General features: G+C 42.6%; 1 protein-coding gene across 1 annotated transcript in view; it reads left to right on the forward strand.

Moving 5' to 3' along the window:
- The first annotated feature begins 1,508 nt into the window (after positions 1-1,508).
- The window catches only part of HCRTR2 (hypocretin receptor 2), an 81,751-nt gene continuing 60,883 nt past the window's right edge, over positions 1,509-22,376 (forward strand). Inside the window, exon 1 of the mRNA XM_066609161.1 lies at positions 1,509-1,725. Within this exon, the coding sequence (XP_066465258.1) occupies positions 1,509-1,725 (217 nt within the window). The remainder of the gene's footprint in view (positions 1,726-22,376) is intronic.

Genomic DNA, 22,376 nt, shown 5'->3' on the forward strand with positions numbered 1-22,376 from the left:
CCTGGGCCCGGGTGCAACTGCATCCCCTGCATCCTCTATAGTTACACCCCTGCTTAATGCTGATTTTGACATAGTTGCGTCTGTACCAGGCCCGTATGGATGAGTCCTATATAACATTGTGTGCATGAAAGAGTTCATACATATTTTTCTTTTTAGGGTCTAGGAGCCCCTTTTTTTTGGGGGGGGGGGGGAGGGAGTAGTGTCATGTCACTGCCAGCACACCTTTACTATAGTTAGTTCTATCCTGACTAGTTTGGGTTAATATATCCTGTCCTGACTAGTTAAGGTTAATTAGTCCTGCAGCTGTTAGCTGAGGTAGTGCCTGGTGATTGACAGCTCTATCAGCCAATCAGCTTCTCCCCTTTCACTATATAATCCAAGCTCTTCCTGGTTGGAAGTGGCAGTTATATTTCAGCACTTCTTGTCAAGTCAGCTTGCTCAGTTTACCTGCATGTTGTCTGGCTCCAATCTTCTGAATACTCCCCTGTGTTCCTGTTTGTTTTGTATTCTATGTATTATCATCTGTTATTTCTTATGTTTCTTTATGTCCTTGTTTTCTGTACACTAGTTCCCCTCTGACTCTGGAACTTGCTTTGTGCAAGTAGTGGGGATGTCTCTTTGGGACAGGTGCTCCAGTTCGAGGCAGGTCCTTTTAGAGGGGTTCTGAGTGCCCCACTCTTTGCTATCCCTTGGGTCTGTCTGCTCCTGCGTCTAGTATCCTGAGAAGCAAGCATACATGCCTATCCTGACTGCTCCAGTACCAAATCACCCCATGGTTTTGTCAGCAGTCCAGGACAAACGTGACAGTTTCCATAATAAGGAACAGGAATATCCTTTATGTGTATCTGTTTTTATCCTCTGTGATTGGAAGGAATGCCTACTGTCCTGGAGCTTGCACTCTCAAAAATTCTATCATATGCCCTCATCCTTCATCTCTTCACAACAAACAGAATAACGATGTGTTCTTGTGTTGCAATTGTAGATAATAACTTTATACTTACAAATAGCTTAATCCAGTAATATATTAATAATGAATGAGGAATTCTCTGTTCAGTTACCATCTCATGAGAATCACTAAATGGCATTTTGCAATATATAAAACGAAAGGTGACAGACCATATCCTACAGCTGTATTGAAGGGGAAGGGCTACAGGGGGAGAGGGAGCTCCTGCACTCGGAGCAAGTGAAATGGATTCAAACACTGAGAACGGGGAACGCTATTCTTTCCTCCCAGCTGTGATTATTTCTTTTCATATTCTACAAGCAAAAAAACCACTATGTTCAGCAAATTAATGGCATGTGCATAGCAAGTATAGGAGGAAAAGTTAGTGTGCTTTTAACTTCTATTGGAGAAATACCTCCAAAGCATTATGTGGAATGGATTGTGACATCTATAAAAGGATGCTTTTGTTTGCACCTATATAAGTTGAGCAGTCCACAGGAATTCATCTGTGCTTCATGTATGTTATGAACAAGGATAAAGGATCCACACTTATAACCGAAAAAGCATGCAAGGAACAAAACTGGATGGTTTTCTTTATAGAAATTGGTCTGTTCAAGATGTAAATGTGACCCAGGAGCCACTTCTGAACCCATCTTCTGATTATGATGATGAGTTTCTACACTATCTGTGGAGGGAATATTTACATCCTAAGGAATATGAATGGGTACTTATTGCAGGATACATTGCAGTATTTATCATAGCTCTGATTGGAAATATTTTAGGTAAGTGACCTCCAGGTATTCCGTGATTTCATTTGCATGTTGCTTATATTAATTGGTACTGGATATTGTTTAATGGACCATTATGATACATTTAGGCTGTGTTCTGATCCTGCTAGTTGGGTGGTTGATGTTGATTGATTGGGTAGTGTAGTGGTGTATGATTCTCTAATAAGTGAGGACTATATCAATTAATTGCAGTACTTGTCCCACTGAACAATAGAGCTAATGGTCTACAGTCTTTATTTCTATGCAAGACCCTCTTCATTTGATAGTAACACATTCAGTGACTGCTATCCAGGTGTACTTTCATGTTATGTTTAGAACTGAGCAGTGATTGCATATATTATCTATTTAGCACTACTCCACCATTGCTGAATGGAAATAATTAGTTGGTCTGCAGACACTTTGAGGATAAAAAGGTTCGAAGTGTCAAATGAATTTCAGCATTGTAGCTATGTGCTCTAAACAGTGACTACATAGAGGCTTCTTTAGAATTTGTCATTGCAAGTAATATTTGATTTTTTCCATGTGTGGAAGGTAAAGGCAAATGTCTCTATAAGACTCTGTTCACACTTCCTTTTATTATTCTATTGTGGTTTCCATTATAAATGCCAGAAAAAATAGCGCAGGGCTATTTTTTCTGATTAAGTGATGTCAGAAACTGGATAGTCAATAGGTTACAATAGGCACCATTGATTTCCCTCATTTGAAGAAACCGGCATGCCACTTTTTTTTTTATTACTTCTGTTCCATGATGGGACAGATGAACAAAAAATAGTGTATATGTGAACAGAGCCTTAAGTGCTATGTATATAATAGGTTGATACTCAATAACATACATAATGATTTCCTCAAAGGAGTTGTCCAGGATCTTGTTTTTTTATACAAAATCCAGCTGACCCCTGCCATCAAACAAGGAATAGTCATATACTCACTGGTCAATATGGTGTCTTTCTATAGATATCTCTATCATTTCTTACAGCCTACATGAGTTGTCTTACTTTTAACAGAATTTAGGAGTAAAAAAACGGTTAATAATGGTTAAAATGGAAATGTTCATATTTTAGTGCTGATGTGTGAATTTGCAACGAGGGTTAATACTGTTTGCAGTTTTCTACTTTTGAGTCATTCTTGATAGCACAGAGCCATCTAGTGTTCTTCTGATGCAACAATGATTTTTGGTTCTATGTTTTAAATTGGTCACTATTACCGATGCAAAAGATTTGCATCAAATTTAAATGGCTAAACAGAAGTTGTAGAAGTTTTAATAAAATATATGAATATTAACCATATGAAAGCTAAATTAATTTTCTGGCAATAGAAATACAAAGACCATTACAAATGATGTGTACTTACAAATAAAATAGTAATTCAAGTCAGTAGTAAGAGAAAAGCATTGATTAAAATGGTATACGGTATAACTTTTCAGACTGATTAACTTAAAATATAGGTTTACCATAAGCTTACATTAAAAATTATGTCTGGAAAATTGCTTAAGCTTCAATTCCCTAATATAATTAGTATTATCAGGATTTGCCATATCAGTATCCTGTTTCTAGGGTATTTTTCTTCCCCTTCACCCTTGTAAGTAAATAGAAAAAACATATGAAGAACACTGCAAGATGTGTATTTGTGTGTGTGGGAGGGGGTGTCAGCACTTTGAGTTCATTTTTTGGGTGCAATGCATTTTTTTCAAGATGCAGCATGCCCTAAAGTAAGGATTTACCCATAGGCTCCTGTGTAGGGAAAAAAGGCAAAAAAAAGTGTGTATAAGAAAAAGCAACCCAAAAAAGGTGATTTAAAAAATGCACACTGTTCAGTTATTTTTAAAAGCTAAAAAAGAGAGAGGGTAAAAAATGTGAAAGAAGTCTGCTACCAGCAGCCATAAACTGTTTTAGACTCGATTGACATGGTGTTTTGATGTAATTTTTGGTACAGTGTTTTGAGCCAAATGAAGGAGTCTTTCTTTATACACTCCTCCCTTTTGGATCAACATCCAGTTTTGACTCAAAAAACTGCATAAAATAATGCACAGAAATCACAATATCACAATATGCATGTGTGAATCCGACCTTAGAATAGCTAGTAGTCTATGACTAAGTGATCAGTAGGCATACACAAAATTGCATACACCTGCCACCAATTTACATAAATAAATGACATCACACAATGAATGTGGATGAAAGTTCCCATAATATTTATTAAGGGTTGAAATAAGCCAGCCACCACAGAAATTATTGCACTATAGGCAGAGCTAAACCTATTGTGTTCTGAACATTGTTTAATAGCAATGCTGGCTTCAATATATATTTGGGGTTAGGGGCAAGACATACGCCTTGGTGCTTCTGCCTCTGACCTTTGCAGATACTAGCAACACACCTGGTTAGGATAATGCTTTTTAAAGTATGGGGAAAGGATAAAAATTGAGAATCCTTGACAATAGTCCGGAAATATGCAAAAAATAGACTTGTCCTATTTTTTGTGGGAATATGCTGGCCATTCCCATAGACTCCTATGGGAGCCTATGAGAGCTGTCAGAAGAGGGAAGGAGGAGAGAGTTTAGCAGTGGTTCACGTTGCTAAAGTTCCTCTCCTTCCCCTTACCAGCATCTCCCAAAGGCTTCTATGGGAGCTTCTATTACCGCACTCATCCGGCAAGGAGAGGGGGAGAGACCTTAGCAGTACTAAGGTCTTTCCCCCAAGCCCACGGAATTCTGGGCTGCAGCGTATATACGCTGCAGCCCAGCTGCGTAAATCAGCGAGAAAACGGGAAATTTAACCGTGACTTGGTCGCGGTTTTCTACCGTACATGCGATTTTTGGCCGCGATGCGGGCAGCTGAAAGTCACATGAACGGGAGAGAGAAGTCTCAGGCTGAGACTTGTCAGCAGTCATCTCCTTATTTCAGGCAAGATTACAATGACAAGTGGCACCTGTATATAAATAAAACCTTTCACTGCACAATGGCTTCACAGAACACTCTCCTATAAAAGTCAATGGGTCAGCTCCTGTTTATTGAGTGAATGTTCTATCAGGCTGCTGTAAAGCATATCTCTAAGGCCGCTTTCACAAGGTAAAGAAAATCATGTAAGATTTGGGTATTACAGGATGCACGAATCTCGCACAAAAATGATCCTCATTATTTTGAATGGGGTCATATACATAAGCGATTTTTTTCCCCACATTGCATTGCATCGCGGTGCAAGAAAAAATCGTGCCATGTCCTATCTTTGGGCATTCCCTCGAAATGCATCACCCATTGATTTCAATGGTGCCAGAAAACACATCACATGCCGTGTGATGTGTACGCGATTGCGATGTGAGATTTCTCATTTAAAACAATGGGAAACACTTGACGATCCTACATCATGGCTGAAAGCTGCAGCGGAGGATCACAACTGTACTGAAGAGATGGGACAACCGCAGGGACATCGCATGTGCATGAGCGAGATATCGGGCCAAGTTTCATTGCGCTTGGCCATGTGAAAATTTCCTTAATGCTGTTAAAGAATCACCCCAGATATTTTTTATTTTCGGGGAAATCCTTCACAGTATACATGATGTTTTCTCTGAAGAATCAAGTTCTGTAGCTCTTCCCCTCCTGGCTGTATGTTCTGCACTTTTCTTCTGGCCTCCAATTCACATGATCAGCACTTGGACAAGACTCTGTGTTTTGCACTTAATGGGGCAAATTTATGGCAACTGCCAACAGGAAAAACAATATTCTGACCAATCACAGAGCAGCTTTGAGTTTCAAGATTAGAATGAAAAATGAAAGCTGCTTTGTGATTGGTTGTTATTGGCAAGGAAGACAGTTTTTCTTCATGGCATAAATCTGCCCCATTAACTGTAGGACACAGGGCATTGTTAGAGTTCTGGTCATGTAACCTGGAATCCAGAATAAAACTGCAGAATATACACAGTCTAGAGGGGACAAGTTACAGAACTGGATTTTTCAAATGAGAGCTTAAGCGAGGTTGAAATGGTTCAATATCTACAAGGTTCTCTTTTTTTTTAAGTTGAAACATAATCTTAGGCTTTATTCACATGGGCATGTATCGGCCGCTGTTTTCATGGCCGGCAGATATACACTACCATCTGATGCATTGGAGTCCAATGCATCAGATCACACAGCGATTTACTGCTAAGTAAAAGCGCCCGGCCGGCCTGGAGAGAGCATAGGAGCGCATTTTGGCCAGGTGCTTTAACGCCAGCCTGCAAAGATAGTCCTGGAGCTATCTTCCTGGCCAGAATACGTCAGCCGCTGCATGGACTCCTATGGGAGCCTATGACAGCTGCTGGAGAAGGAAGCGTGACTGCTAAACTCCCTCCCCCTTCTCTCCTCCTCTCCAGGCCTTGCCGGCTGTTTGCAGTGGGAGGGGGCAGGAGCTACTTGCTAAGCTCTCACCCCCTCCTGCCGCCTCCCATTGCTGGCTGCCAACAAGGGGCGGATAGGGGGCGGGAGCCTAGCACACTAGCTACCCCGTCCCACTTCCTCCATTTGCCTAGACCAAGTGAGGGGGAGGGAAAGGAAAGGCAGTTTAACAAAGCTAAACTGTCTGCCTCTGCCCGACAGCATTGCAGGCTCGGCGTATATGCGCCGGGCCGAGGCCGTCTGAACAAGTGCATAAACATTAGATTTGTGTGCCCGTTCACTCATCTTTACAGTGCCAGCGGGCAAACATAAAAATGACGATGCCGTGTGAATAAGCCCTTATTCAGTAATAATGCAATATGGTAAATTGTTTCACATAGGCTTGTTACTTAGACTCAACTATTGTACAAATTAAGTATTATTTGTTAATTTGACATTAATAAAGTCTCCACAGGATATAACTATGCTTTTAGCAAGAACAATTAGGACATGACCTCTATTGACTGGTGCTAGCACTCACAATCTTGATCTAATTACTGGGCTGAACCCGAAAGTTTAGATGCAGACTGGCAATTAGCTCTAAATCACAAGTGTTAGAGGTGCTTGTATATTAGCACCCTTTAGGCTGGGCTTCCAAAGCGTGGTTTTACTGCCTTTCTGTAGTATTTTGGCAGGATTTTTGATGTACATTACAATTGTGGTTGAAATGTATTCTGCAGAAAAAACCAAAACACGCATTTTACCATGAATCGTTGCAGTTTTGTGCTGAACAAAACCCTGTGCCTCAGGTCTCTTTCACACGAGCGTATATCGGCCGCCGTTTTACGACCGGCCTATATACGCTGCGATCTGATGCATCGGATTCCATTGCATCAGATCACATGACCATATTCCCATGGCGTAAAAGTGCCCGACCAGGCCAATATAGCACCAGGCACTTTCACACTGGGCTGAAAAGGATAGTCCTGGAACTATCATTTCAGCCGGAATATGTCAGCCGCTGCATGGGCTGATACTATTGTTTCAGCTGTATCCTGCTCCCTGATGACAGGCTGGGTATAAAGAATAGAGCGGTCCAGCTCTGTTCTCCATACCCCGCAGAGAAGGGAGTTGGGAGGGAGTTTAGCAGCGTGACTGCTAAACTCCCTCCCTCTTCTCTCCTCTTCTTTCCTCCCTTCCAGCTGTTTGCAATGAGAGGGTGTGGGGGCGAAGCTCAGCTCCGTCCCTCCCATTGCTGGCTGCGGACAAGGGGCTGAGGCTTAGCTCCGCCCCTTCCCACCCATTCCCATTGCAAACAGCCATAGCGGAAGGAGTTAGAATGTGAGCCGGCAAGGGGGAGGAAAGGGGAGACACCCATGGCCATGTGAAAGAGGCCTCAGGTAAAAAATGTCAACTCTGCATTGGAAAACCATGGCAATTTGTGGTAAAACAGATGCACATCAAATAACGCTGCGAAAATGCTATAGAAACTAATGAGACTAATTAAACTACAGAGACTAATGAGTAATGTCTTGCTCAGTACCCTGTCGGGTCCTGCTTTCACACTGCACAACTATAGGTCACAATCACTCATTTGAGCAACATTAGTACCTTATGTTACCTTACCACAAAGGATATGCTATCATTTAAATTTCATAACTTGCACCTCCTTCTTGATTTGTGCATTTCACTAAGTTGACTGCACTTCAAGAATATATAATAACCTCTTCATAAATGGATCTCTAAAAATAACTTTTGAATTCACGAAGCGGAAACGTGTAGCCGTCTTTAGAGCTTCATCACCTACTTTGAGGGGAGAATACCAATGGAATACTGCTGCAATGCTACAGTTGCAATCAAAATTATTCAATTCCCTAATGCAAATGTATTTGGTAAATTTACAAGCTTCTAGCTGTTTGAAAAAAAAAGAAAAAGAAAAAACAATCAAACAAGAACAATTTAAATAGCTCAACACAACTAATATAACAAGTGGAAATTTAAATGATTTTAAGCATATTGAAGCTGCCTTTGTCAGGACCGCCGGCTCTCAGTGTCTCGGTGCCGGCACCTCTGATCCTATCACCCGAGCTGATCGGGTGTGGCGCAGGGGAGTCCCGGTCTTGGTGACCTCCCCTGGCTGCCGGGGTCCCGGACATTGGCTCCGGTCGCACGCTCCTGTGCTCAGGGGGCGGCGCCTGGGTAATCAAGTTGCTGGGGATGCGGCGATGCCGTCCCCTTTGCCATGACATCTATTAGCATGTTCTGCTCTCGTTGCTGGATGTCTGGGTCTCTGCACTTGCTGACTTAGGTCTAGCTGCTGGCAGGCTCCCCGCCCCAATCAGCTGCTGGGGCGGGAGTTCTGACAGCATTTAAACGTACCTTTTTCCTTCCAGCATTGCCAGTGTATGTTTGTCTCCAGGCTACACCCGCATTATTCTTATCTGATTTCCTGTTGTGACTCTCTGTGTTTGGACCCGACTTTGACTTCGCCTGATCCCTGGTACCGCGTATTCTCCTGTTGCCGACCCGGACTTCCTGACTTGCCTCTGTGATTGGTTGTCTCTGTATTTGTTTGTAAGTCCGACCCCCTGCCCCGCTTCCCTAGTGAGTATAGGGACCGTCGCCCAGTTGTCACCCTGGGGCCTAGCCCAGAGGGGCAAGTAGGTAAGGACAGGGGTTGCGGGTAGCTTTTAGGGACTTCCAGTACCCAAACCCCAGTTCCGTGACAGCCTTTCCTTGTACCTGTGGGTTAGTAGAGGTGCACATCTTGGAGTTTGGGCACTTAGCAGGCGTCTTCCTGTGTAAATGGAAACCTCAGTGCCTGCTGACACCAAAACTGGCTGCAGGTGTTTTGTGGTCACTTAAAGGTTTTTGCCTCTTCAGGAGTCTCATGGCAGACAGTAATTCTTTTTCTGCCACATCCAGGTAGTGTAGCTAAAGTTACACTAACTTTGAACTTGTGAACTGTACTTCCAACTGTATCTTTAGGAACATTCAGTCGCTTTGCTATGTTTTTGCATCCTTTTCCTTGTTTATGCAACCCAATGATCTCTGCTGTTAAAGGGAACCTATCAGGTCTGATAAGCTTCCAGGGCTGCAGGTAGCAGGATATAGTGACAGACACACTGATTTCAAAGGTCTAATACTTATACAGATTAGTATAGTGGTTTTGCAAATTTTACTTTTTCAGGCCTGGATTAAGTCCAATAAAGCTCATGCATATTCATATATGTATACTCCCCCTACCCTCTTCCTCCATAATGACTGTCAGGTCTCTCTGTTTGCACAGTAATACAGAAAGACCTGCCAATCAGCATATGGGAGGAGGAGGGCAGGGAGAGTTTGCATATATGAATATTCCTAGGCTTCTTTGGGCTCCTCTCCAGTCCAGCTCTGCAAAGTTTCAAAAGTAAGATTTGCAAAACCACTAAGCTGATCAGTACAAGTGACGGACCACTGAAACCAAGCTGTCTGTCAATATACTGTAAAGCCCACAGCCCGGGCAGCTTTGTTGACCAGACAGGTTCCATTTAAGTTTTTGGACCAATCTCTTGACATGCAATATTTCTAACAAGCATGGAATTCCATAAAGTGCTCTTAGATGTAATGATTATCATTAAAAAAAAATCATTGAAATGCGCAAAAGTTAACTATAATCGTTTGGTCTAAATGCAAGCCAACGACTGAATAATAACAGAGCATCGCTTGCTTTTCGTTCATCGTTCATTTTATACAGGCATAAAAATCATTGTTTGCTTATTACTTGGTTTAAATGGAAATTGTTCAGCCCCTGTATTGACTTAAACAGGGACTGAATGTTTCTAAATGATTCCTGTCTGAACGAGCTAACGATGCATTTGCATTCGTTCAAATGAGAATCGACTCATCGAAAAAGAAAAACAATTGTCAAAAAACTTTTGCCAGTCCAGATATTTGATGTGGCTTATCTCAAACACACCTTATACCCCTAATGAAGGCCTTGATTAGTAGTATCAGATGTGTTTGAGTCAACATCTAATTTGTAAATGTGCGCTCTTATGAGGGATTCTATTTAGGGGATTGAAAAATTCTGTGATCGTATAAGACCTCCCTCACACAGGCGTTTGCAAAAACGCAGCATTTTTCAATACTGTATTTACTGCGGTTTCAGCAGCGCTGACACACATTTTGTCAGCATTTTTGCTGCATTTTCAGTGCAGCTGAAAACGCATCCAAGGAAGCTGAATGCCAAAACTGTGAGGTTGGCCTTATACTCACCTAGTAGGGGCTGTCCGGGTCCCTCCCATTGTTTTCCGGCATCCCTGCAGGCTTTCAGGCATTTGGTATCGCTGATAGAGCATCTCTTGATGGAAACGAGGTTTGAAGACCCCACCACCAGCAAGAGATTGCTCTGACTGGCTCAGCCAATCGGAGCCAACGCTCAACACACCAATCACCATTCAATGAATGGCTGTGATTGGTTCATCAAGCACTGGCTCTGATTGGCTGAGCCAGCACTCAATGAACCAATCATATCAATCTCTTGCTAGAGGTTGGTCTTCAAACCCTGTTACTATCAAGAAACGCTCTGTCAACAATGACAAGTACCTGAAAGCCTGCCTGGAGCTCTGGATAGCAGCAGAAGGGACCTGCCCAGCGCCTGGTAGGTGAGTATTGCTTTTTTTTTCATGCAGTATAGCTTTTGGGGTAGGGCTTATATTTCAAAACTCCCCACCCCAAAAAATCAGGGTAGTAACCTACATTTAATGCTGCCAAAAACGCGGGTACCAAGATGTGCCATGTTTTCAGCATTGCTGAAATCGCTTCCCATTCATTTCAACAGGCGACGCACAGCTGAAAACAACCATAATTGAAACATACAGTTAGGGCCAGAAATATTTGGACAGTGACACAAGTTTTGTTATTTTAGCTGTTTACAAAAACATGTTCAAAAATACAATTATATATATAATATGGGCTGAAAGTGCACACTCCCAGCTGCAATATGAGAGTTTCCAGATCCAAATCGGAGAAAGGGTTTAGGAATCATAGCTCTGTAATGCATAGCCTCCTCTTTTTCAAGGGACCAAAAGTAATTGGACAATGGACTCTAAGGGCTGCAATTAACTCAGAAGGCGTCTCCCTCGTTAACCTGTAATCAATTAAGTAGTTAAAAGGTCTGGGGTTGATTCCAGGTGTGTGGTTTTGGATTTGGAAGCTGTTGCTGTGACCAGACAACATGCGGTCAAAGGAACTCTCAATTGAGGTGAAGCAGAACATCCTGAGGCTGAAAAAAAAGAAAAAATCCATCAGAGAGATAGCAGACATGCTTGGAGTAGCAAAATCAACAGTCGGGTACATTCTGAGAAAAAAGGAATTCACTGGTGAGCTTGGGAACTCAAAAAGGCCTGGGCGTCCACGGAAGACAACGGTGGTGGATGATCGCCGCATACTTTCTTTGGTGAAGAAGAACCCGTTCACAACATCAACTGAAGTCCAGAACACTCTCAGGGAAGTAGGTGTATCTGTCTCTAAGTCAACAGTAAAGAGAAGACTCCATGAAAGTAAATACAAAGGGTTCACATCTAGATGCAAACCATTCATCAATTCCAAAAATAGACAGGCCAGAGTTAAATTTGCCGAAAAACACCTCAAGAAGCCAGCCCAGTTCTGGAAAAGTATTCTATGGACAGATGAGACAAAGATCAACCTGTACCAGAATGATGGGAAGAAAAAAGTTTGGAGAAGAAAGGGAACGGCACATGATCCAAGGCCCACCACATCCTCTGTAAAACATGGTGGAGGCAACGTGATGGCATGGGCATGCATGGCTTTCAATGGCACTGGGTCACTTGTGTTTATTGATAACATAACAGCAGACAAGAGTAGCCGGATGAATTCTGAAGTGTACCGGGATATACTTTCAGCCCAGATTCAGCCAAATGCTGCAAAGTTGATCGGACGGCGCTTCACAGTACAGATGGAAAATGACCCCAGCAATACAGCCAAAGCTACCCAGGAGTTCATGAGTGCAAAAAAGTGGAACATTCTGCAATGGCCAAGTCAATCACCAGATCTTAACCCAATTGAGCATGCATTTCACTTGCTCAAATCCAGACTTCAGATGGAAAGACCCACAAACAAGCAAGACCTGAAGGCTGCGGCTGTAAAGGCCTGGCAAAGCATTAAGAAGGAGGAAACCCAGCGTTTGGTGATGTCCATGGGTTCCAGACTTAAGGCAGTGATTGCCTCCAAAGGATTTGCAACAAAATATTGAAAAAAAAATATTTTGTTTGGGTTATGTTTATTTGTCCAATTACTTTTGAGCTCCTAAAATGTGGAGTGTTTGTAAAGAAATGTGTACAATTCCTACATTTTCTATCAGATATTTTTGTTCAACCCTTTAAATTAAACGTTACAATCTGCACTTGAATTCTGCTGTAGAGGCTTCATTTCAAATCCAATGCGGTGGCATGCAGAGCCCAACTCGCGAAAATTGTGTTACTGTCCAAATATTTCTGGCCCTAACTGTACATCGCTTTCAAAGCGTAGCATGAAGACTCTGCATTTTACCGCTTGTGTGACCAGCCCCATTGAAATGAATAGGAGCATTGTTCAGCGTTTAGCACAGCGCTAAAAACGCAGTGCTAAACACTGTACAAAAATACCTGTGTATGGGGGCCCTTAGTCATGAAAAGTTGCATTTTTTGTGGAATTTCGGGAAACAGCTGAAAGCTAGTAAATTTGGCCAATAAACCTAATTTGCAATAGGCCCAAATGGGCAATGGTTGAATAATTTGACTGCAACTGTAGAGGCCACAATTTTTTTTCTCTCACAATCTTGAACAGAATCCATGAGATAAGCCTTTGTATACCTCCATGCAAAATTAAATGCATAGAGAAATACAGCATTAGCCCACAAAATTATACAGGAGCTCTCAAATGGGTCTTTACCACACTGATCCATAACACTGTTACGTGCATGACCCTTTAGCGTAAGCCCAAACCTATCTGCTTCTTTTCATAATTTCTTGTCCTTGTCCTGTTTGGCTTAATTTCTCAAGTCCTACTTTATTCGTCTGGTTCAGAATTTGGGTGTCACCCAATCGGTGTGCAGGAGCAGTAGAACAATTACCAAACAGGCTATCTTCACAAAAACTGCCAAGATAAAGATTTTAAATAATGATGTTGATTATCCGTTCAGTCGCATCCGACCCTCGGTCACGCCATGGATGAATGTTCTCCACGCATTTATGTCTTTCAGCACTTCTTTCAATTCCGTGATTGACATGTTCTTTGTCCTCCAGTGATTCCCTCGGTTTGATGCGATCTAACACTACCTTGTTCGTTGTCATGGCAGTCAAAGCTATTTTAAATAATAGCCACAGCAATTTGCGTAGGGGTACACTTTCCATAGTGGTAAGTTATACTCTGTATAGCTATTATATAGATGTTCTTCTAAGTTTATATACATAAACTTGAGGGAAAACACACAAGTGATCTTGCCCCGGTAATCTATATGATGTATACATTTGACATACCCATGCTACCATAAGAGTAAGGTTTTTGGTGACCTGACTGCTGCCTTGAACCTCCATGGACTATTGATTGCTATAGGAGTGCATGTGCACAGGTGGCATGCAGTCATCTGGCTTTTGGGGGTGACAGCACTAGATCACGGAGCCAGATAAGTTTAAAAAGTACCTCCCCAGACTCCAAGAAACCTTCCGTATGAGCAACATAAGTTATGTTCTGGTGTTCATACTAGGTGACAGGTTCCCTTTAAAGTTAATACTGGAAAACATCTAAAAAGTGACAGTATGGTGCATATTTATTTTTCTATCTATTGTTAGTTCACGGCTGATCCATTTCTTAATACAGCTGAGTACAGAAATATTGTACAGTGACACAAATTTCATGATTGATTTAACCTCTGTAAAGCTGTCAATATGTGATTTAAGTGTGAACTTCCAGCTTTAATTCAAGTTTATTTACTTTTGAGCATACGAAAGTGGAAGGATTATGTACAAATGTCTATAAATATAATTCTATTCATAAACAACTAATGCAATATTTTTGTTTAACCCCTTGAATTAAACTTTATTTCCAAAAAAGTTGGGACACTGTGTAAAATGTAAAGAAATTAGAGTCGAGCGAACATACTCTGCCGAGCTTGATGCTCGTTCGAGTATTAGCGTACTCGATGGTGTTCATTACTCGAATGAGCATCAAGCCGTGTTCGACTCCGCCACAGTTTTTGGCTCCTCCCCGCTGTGACTTGCTTGTTTTGGCCCCTCCCTGCCATGATGCATCACGCGTCAATGGCAAACTTTTTGTCTGGCAGGTAGGGGAGAGAGAGAGAGACAGAGAGATAGAGGGGAACCAAGAGAAAAAAAAAAGCCTGGGACCTGGTGTCCCACATACAAAAATGCTCGAGTCTCTCATTGTAGCCAATGGGGTTTGTTATATTTTTCCATTTAATTTTTTAAAAAATTCACAAAAGTTGAGACAGGGTTAACAAAAGTGTCAAGGTTCGAACCTAGAAACTTCCATGCTCCAGGTGATGTCTCTCCCTAGTGAGTTTTTCATCCTGCTGGATAGCTCTTCTCCCTAACTTTGCACAGTTCCTTGCTCCTGCAACCCAGCTCCTGATTAGCTCCACCCCGCACTGATTAGACACTCTATACAAACCTGTCCCTCCCTCAGTGCATGATTATTGTGCTCCCACCAGTAGTTAAGCTCTCTCACCTGCCGCTCTGCCAAACTGCTACCTGACATATCAACCTGTTTATCGGCCTATGGCTTCACTGACTAGACTACACTCCTGCTCCTCTGTACTGCAAGCTGATACCTACCCATATACTGACCTCTGGCTTCCCTGACTATGCTACCCGCCTGCATCTCTGTGCCGTGAACTAAAACCTACCTGTATACCGACCTCTGACTACCCTGACCCCGCTACCGTCCTGCACCGGTTACAACGAAGACTCTAACCCTGAACCAGATCATGACAAAAAATCTGGGTAAGTAAGTAGTACTAATGAAAAACTGCTGAAGGGTTAATTTTCTACCAAGTCACATGATAAAGAGCATGTTAGAGAGGTAGAGTCTCTCAAAAGCAAAAATGGTCAGAGGTTTACCAATCTGTGAAAAACTGTCCAAAAATTTTGGAACAATTTCAGAAAAATGTTCCTCAACGTAAATTTGTGAAGACTTTGAAAATCCCACCATCTATAGTACATAATATTATCAAAGATAGAGAATACTGGTTACCTGTAGCCACCGCTAGAACCAGCTTAGAAGCTCACTCCATAGTGGTATTCATTAAATTCAATAATACACAGTGTGCAGTAAGCTCCCTCTAGTAGAATCTGTAGGTATCCAGCATTACCTTTACATCTGTGCAGGGAATGAAGTTCTGTACCTGAAAAATGCAAATCTTAGTGATATGAAGATATATGAAGAAATTAATCAGCACGAAAAACCTAGACCTAAAGACCTCATAATGATAGAAGGTGAAGATGTACTTTAAGCAAAACAAAACTTTTGGTGAACTCGGATTTCCAAGATTTATCCAAATTAATGCATGTGAGAGCGGAGTATATTTCTAAATCAATGCTTGAATATTCTGAAACTGATGGCATATCTGCTTAAACGTGACAGTAATGCAAATTGCACAGGTAATATGCATTGCATATACACTCTTTGTAAAAGATAATCAAACACCTAGAAATTGTTGTCGTTTTGCTGAAAAATTTGTCATAGAGATACATCTCAGGCAGATATTCAAATGATTAGAGTTGTGACGCGAGATTAGATGAACGGTCTTGCCACCTGAGGCTCTAAAAATGGTTCTACCCTTGGCCTATAAAAAGGCTCTCAGAGGCTACTGGTGTGTAGTTACCTCATTTTCTGCTTGTGTAGAGCTTGTTGACCACTAAACGCCTCTACAATGCAATCCAAGAGAATTTACTAGTTTACAGAATTTGAGAGGGGCACATTATTGTAATGTGAGAAGCTGTATGATTGTATTGATGAATACTCACCAGACTGTCAAGCGGTGTTGGGACCAGTGGATGCCTGAGGTCATGTAAACAATGCAAGCAGGCTCAAGACACCTTTGACAGACCACCAGAAGAGAGAATAGTCTGATTTTCTAACAAACACAAACAGCTCCAACTATTTCATTGTCTGCCATCCTGAGAAAGATTGCACAATTGTTACAGGTCCATGTCTGTTGGAATAATTTCTAGGTATTCGACTGAAGGATATTTGGTCCTACTACGCCCATTACGTGTACTGCCTTAGACCCCCACCATTTGTTGCCTCCATTTGCTGTGCTGTCATGAACAACGAAACTTGACTGATACGGAGTGGAACCAGGTTGTCTTCAGTGACGAATCCAGGTGTAGTTTGGGTACTGATGATGGATGTGTTCATGTCTGGAGACCTAGGGGTTCGCGCCTCAATCCTGCCTTTGCTGTGAAGTGGCACACTGCCCCCACTGATGGTGGGATGGTCTGGGAGACCATCACATAATATAATCGGTCAGCCCTAGTGGTAGTACAAGGGACAATAACAGCTCAGCAATATGTTCAGGATAGCCACATGTATTGCCTCTCATGGCAGGGCTTCCATGAGGCATGTTTCAGCAGGATAATGCTCAGCCGCACACAGCAAGGGTGTCACAGGAATGCCTTCATAATATTGCCACACTTCCATGGCCTGATCGTTTGTTAGTTGATAATAAGTCCAGAGCGGCTCTCCCTCTAGTTGGCTATTTAATGTACCATATAATGTACTAAAAAACTTTTAAAAATTTTGTAAAATGAAAAAAACAAACGAAATTCCGAGATCTTTCAGTGCGTCTTGTTTCTATTGGGATGCATTGGGTCTATAGATCTGCAGATCGCAAGCGCGTCTGCAGATCGGACCAAAAAACGCTCGTGTGACCGAGCCCTTAAACTGCAGTTTCTATATAAAGTGATATGTAGGAGCTGTAGAAAACATGTGCATCCTTGCCTGCCTTCAGATTGTCCAGGGTTAGCCAAATGTCAGCCTGGACCTGCATAGCCATCAATAGCTCTTCATCCATGTAGCTGCACTACCATAAACATATGAGTTTTAGGACAGCATATTGACGTTTACCACATGTACCACTGTATGGAGGTCAGATTTTGTCACATACGGATATCTATGCTGATATGGAGTGTGTTGAAAGGTGGTATGAAAAACTGGACAGTGGAAAGAAGGGGATAGACAAGGATGAATGTCGCACAACTCTTGGGGGTACCATGAAATGTGGACCACCACTATGGGCTTCATGCCTCAGCTGTGGGAGATTGACCCAGTATGCTATTAAGGATATGTAACACCGTTGCCTATGCTTTCTGGATCACGTGTCCATAGTCAGTTGCACCCAACCAATGCAGGAGACAAGTTATCACTCACACGGCAAAGCAAGGTAAGGATGACCTTTTGGGCAAAGAAATGCCAGCTGGGCATCTGGAACTGTGGGTTAGCATGGAACATCGTACTGTGGAAGGCGTCTTTATCCACTAGTCTGAAGGGCAGTATTTCCATTCTAAGTATTTTTTTATGTTTCCATAGCTGGGGGATGAAGGGCTAGCTGCCTACCTGGGACACAGTGGAATATGTGGTAGATGACAATGTGGGTGAAGGTGGTGGTGAGGGTGTTGATTCAACCCTCTGCTCTTTGTTTCCCATTTCTAGCTCTAAAACATGCAGCCTGATCATCAATTATGGAAAAGAGGCCTGAAATAGGTGTGCTATGCCCCTCCACAAAACTGCCTCTCTGTACTCACAGGCTACTCCATTAAATAGAGAGGCAGATGGAGGAAGAGGCAGCCGAAGAGGGAGCAGGAGTCTGACTCTTTGCCCTCTGGCCCAGGTGGGCTCTCCAAGGCAATGGGTGGTGGGAATTCATGTGATTGTTCATACATATTGTGCTGAGGTTGTTTGTGCTACTGCAGATCTTATAGATGCCCACTTTTCTGCCATCATGTTTCAAAGAATGACCACTCTACACAATTCCTGTGAGCAGACCTAGCTGTGTCCTGATATTGCTGCTGCTCTAACTTCTAGTAGTGGTGACACTACCCTTTTGTTTTTCTGCAACACCTCACTCCTTATCTTTGCAGGGTACTGCCAACATCTGCCTCCTCCTCCCCACCTGTGAGCTGCTATCATAACTCTTATTGTCTGTCCATGTTGGGTCAAGCACTTCATCAAATTCTACCTCTTCTTCCTCTTCGGTGTTCTCCTCCTCTTGGGTGGACTCTATGTCACAGTAAGCACCAGGAGCTGACACCACCATTTCAACATCCCCTGAGTACATTGCTTGTAGAGGGCTGACTGTGCCCACTGTCCAACTCTCATCTTCCTCTTCAGAGGAAAAAAATGGCGAGGCATCAGTGCATTGTTTTCGTCTTCTCTTTCTGGTTGTTTGGACTGCCCAGTTCACATCCATGGCACTGAATGATCAACACAACTCCTCAGACTGATCCATGTGGACCGCTTTAGAGGGTGCGGAGGATTGGGCATGGGTAAGGTAGAGAGGGCATGCTCATAGCCAATTGGTGAATACTGACTGCTGTGTGCCTGCAACTGGAAGGAAGAGGAGGTGGTGGTACTTAAGGCATGCTGTGTCATCCACTTTATGACTTGTTTTGTATACTGTGGATGTAACACACATGCAGAACCACTTCTAAGAAATGTCAGTGAGCTTGTCTCGCCTCCTACAGAAAGTGGATCTGTTGCTTTGGTATGACCCGCTTGAAGTGCCAACTTGGCCCATCCTCTAACACCTCCACCAACACGCCCCCTTACCCTTGCTTTCTTCATGTTTCCTTTATATTTATTTGATTTAGGTTTTTTTTGTTTACTTTTTAATGTATGCTTTGGAATGCTGGGACCAGTAATCCCTCAATGAAGCAAGGATTGCTGCTCAGCAGAGCACATGCCCCACTAATCCTGTACATTTCCAGACTCTTCTGAGCTACTGCTTGATACCTAACAGAGCTTTCTCTAATGCTACCACTGTTCCTAGATGCCATTTTAGAAAACCTTTCATAGTTTAAAAGCTTTTCCTTAAAAGATCCACTTGTTTGCAAAATCCGCTCTCTCTTCTCATAATGTTGAATTGCCTCTTCACAGGCTTTAAAGGGGTTGTCCCGCGCCGAAACGTTTTTTTTTTTTTTCAATAGCCCCCTCGTTCGGCGCGAGACAAACCCGATGCAGGGGTTAAAAAAGAAAACCGGATAGTGCTTACCTGAATCCCCGCGCTCCGGTGACTTCTTACTTACCTTGTGAAGATGGCCGCCGGGATCTTCACCCTCGGTGGACCGCAGGTCTTCTGTGCGGTCCATTGCCGATTCCAGCCTCCTGATTGGCTGGAATCGGCACGTGACGGGGCGGAGCTACGAGGAGCCGCTCTCTGGCACGAGCGGCCCCATTCAGAAAAGAAGAAGACCGGACTGCGCAAGCGCGTCTAATCCGGCGATTAGACGCTGAAAATTAGACGGCACCATGGAGACGAGGACGCTAGCAACGGAACAGGTAAGTAAATAACTTCTGTATGGCTCATAATTAATGCACAATGTACATTACAAAGTGCATTAATATGGCCATACAGAAGTGTATACCCCCACTTTGTTTCGCGGGACAACCCCTTTAATCCGCTGGCTTGTGGCTAGTTTCCTACTGCGGGATTTGGTTTGATCCGCTTCATAGTGGGCAGAATGCAGCTCTTCTCTATATTTATTGAGCTGCCTCCCAGCCTCCCCATAGTCCCTCATATTAGTAGCATTATGGGATGCTAGATCTGTCACAGACTCACTGTTCTGTCTTCTTACACGTTCACACAGTGTGCAGTCCGACATTCAGTTTAACCATTTCTGTCTTCCAAATAAACAAACTGTTCTTATTAATCTGACAGATTTATTGGTTAACAGATCATAGCATACGAGTGTGCATTCGATGCGATTGATAATGATGCGATTGTGTGCGATTGATTGATGATGATGGTAAAACAGATATGCTTTTACAAGGATGGTGGATTTTGAAGAGGAGGGAGCAAATGGCAAGTCTGTCTTGAAGCTGAAAGTTCCTTCTTCCCACAATGCCTTGCAAACTACCCATAATACATCAGTCTTTATGATAGAAAAACAAAGTGTCATACATTTTTAACACAGCTAGATGGTGCTGTAACCACTAAGCACCAAAAATGGGCTGTTATGTAGCTTCGATTTCTGTTGGGCAGAACACTCCCCGTCTGACGTCAACGGACATCACTATTAGGTCTTTCCGGTGAAAACAACAAAACACGTTCTGCCACTGGTCTGAGGAATAGCTTGCCTTCCCCAGGCTTCCACACTTTGACCTCGAACTTGCGTACCTTCCCATCCTTGCTCGGGAACGTGTTGGTGATGAGTACGAGCAGATTTGTGACGTGATGATGCCCGGGAATTACCATAGGATGTTTCTCCTTAAATTCCACTTTGGCTGCTTGTAGGCGACCTCCTATTCTTAGTGACCCATCTTGGTCAATGAAGGGATCAATCTTCTTCAAAGCTCTATCCTTGATGACTGTTTGGCCTTTGCTGAGGTAGTCTATTTCTTTAGCATAACATTCATGTTGTATAGCGCAAATTATTATGCTCTTGGCTCTGTCCAGATTGGTAGCGGTAAAGGCGTGTTTGCAGTGATGCCAACCCTTGCAAGGTCTTTGACTCACAGGTAATGTCGACCTATAAGACTGAGCTATATGGCTTAAACAGGCTATAGCACGAACGAGCGACATCCAAGTGGAGAATCTATTAAAATGATGGGATTTGAGTTGGTGTTCCAAAGTCACCGTGCATAGAGTAGATACTTCAGGTCGAATTTCTTCATCGGTATCTGGGTTTACCAATTCAAATGAGTCAGATCCAATGCTGCAAGACATTGAACGGTACAGGAATGCAGGATCTGTAAACCATGTTGTATTCTTAAGGTGACCAGCTGCTACAGATCTAGTTGCATAGTCTGCTGGATTATGGTGTGTAGGAACATAGTGCCATTGTTTGGGACAAGTGAATCTCCTGATCCTTAGCACCCTATTGCTGACATAGACGGAAAAGCGTCTGGTTTCGTTGCAAATATATCCTAAGACTACCTTGCTGTCCGTGTAAAATTTGACTTCCTTGATTTCCAGATTCATTCCTGAGGTTATAAGTTCAGCCAACTCTACCGCAAGCACAGCAGCGCATAGTTCCAATCTGGGTATAGCGTGATCGCTTTCTTTTTTTTCGTTTATTATCCCCCTTGCAGTCTTGTTGAGCCACATTGGTTTCCTTTTACTTGTAGTTCTTTTGTTTTTAAAGGGTATGGACTGCTCACATGAGGTAATTAGGATGATTTTAAACTTCTCCCATTTGTCATCTGTACTGTTGTTTATGAGAATGTTGTCCCAAATAATGTTACCAATATTAGTCCTCAGCTGATCAAATTTTGCTTTAGCAAAGTTTTGTTTTTTTCGTCGCTCCCTGATAAGGCTTCTTATTGAATGACAACTGGTAATTAATTATATTGTGGTCATAATTTCCCAAGTGTCCATCAACCTGCACCCCCATGATTCTATCTGGCTTGTTAGTTAATAAGTCCCGCACAAGTTGGGTAATTGTTCCCAAGAACTTATCAGCCCAGTGAGATTTGCAGGTGTCGTCTTCCCATATTATATCTGGATAATTAAAGTCCCCTATAATTACTTTGTTGCGGTTTGACACCTCTTCTATTTGCCTTAATAATAAGACTTCAGTTTTTTCTGTTGCCTTTGGTGGCACATAAAGAACCCCTATCAGTATTTTGTTATTTTTTTTCTCCCTGTATTTCTACCCACAGAGATTCTACATGTTCATCTCCTGCACCTATATCTTCCTGTAGCCTCGGCATTAAGTAGGATGTTTCCGTTATTCCCACTATATCGTAATTTTCATCAGTCATTCTTGTTTCAAGCTCACCCACTTTACTGATCAGACTTCTTGCATTCGTTGCTATACAATTTATACGGTTGTTCTTTATATTCATTGTGCTACTAATGGTACTAATAGCTGTTTTGTCAGTTCTAACTGAACTAACCCTACCCCCTGCTCAATCCCCATTCCCATTACTTGGTCCCAGGTCGCTATCTACACTTTCTACCTCCCTGTTTCTCTATTTATTCTCCCCCAGTCCCTAGTTTAAACACTCCTGCTGCCTTCTAGCCATCTTCTCCCCCAGCACAGCTGCACCCTGCCTATTGAGATGCAGCCCATTCCTATG

This window comes from Eleutherodactylus coqui, chromosome 1 (genome assembly GCF_035609145.1).
Source record: "Eleutherodactylus coqui strain aEleCoq1 chromosome 1, aEleCoq1.hap1, whole genome shotgun sequence".
Lineage (NCBI taxonomy): Eukaryota > Metazoa > Chordata > Amphibia > Anura > Eleutherodactylidae > Eleutherodactylus > Eleutherodactylus coqui.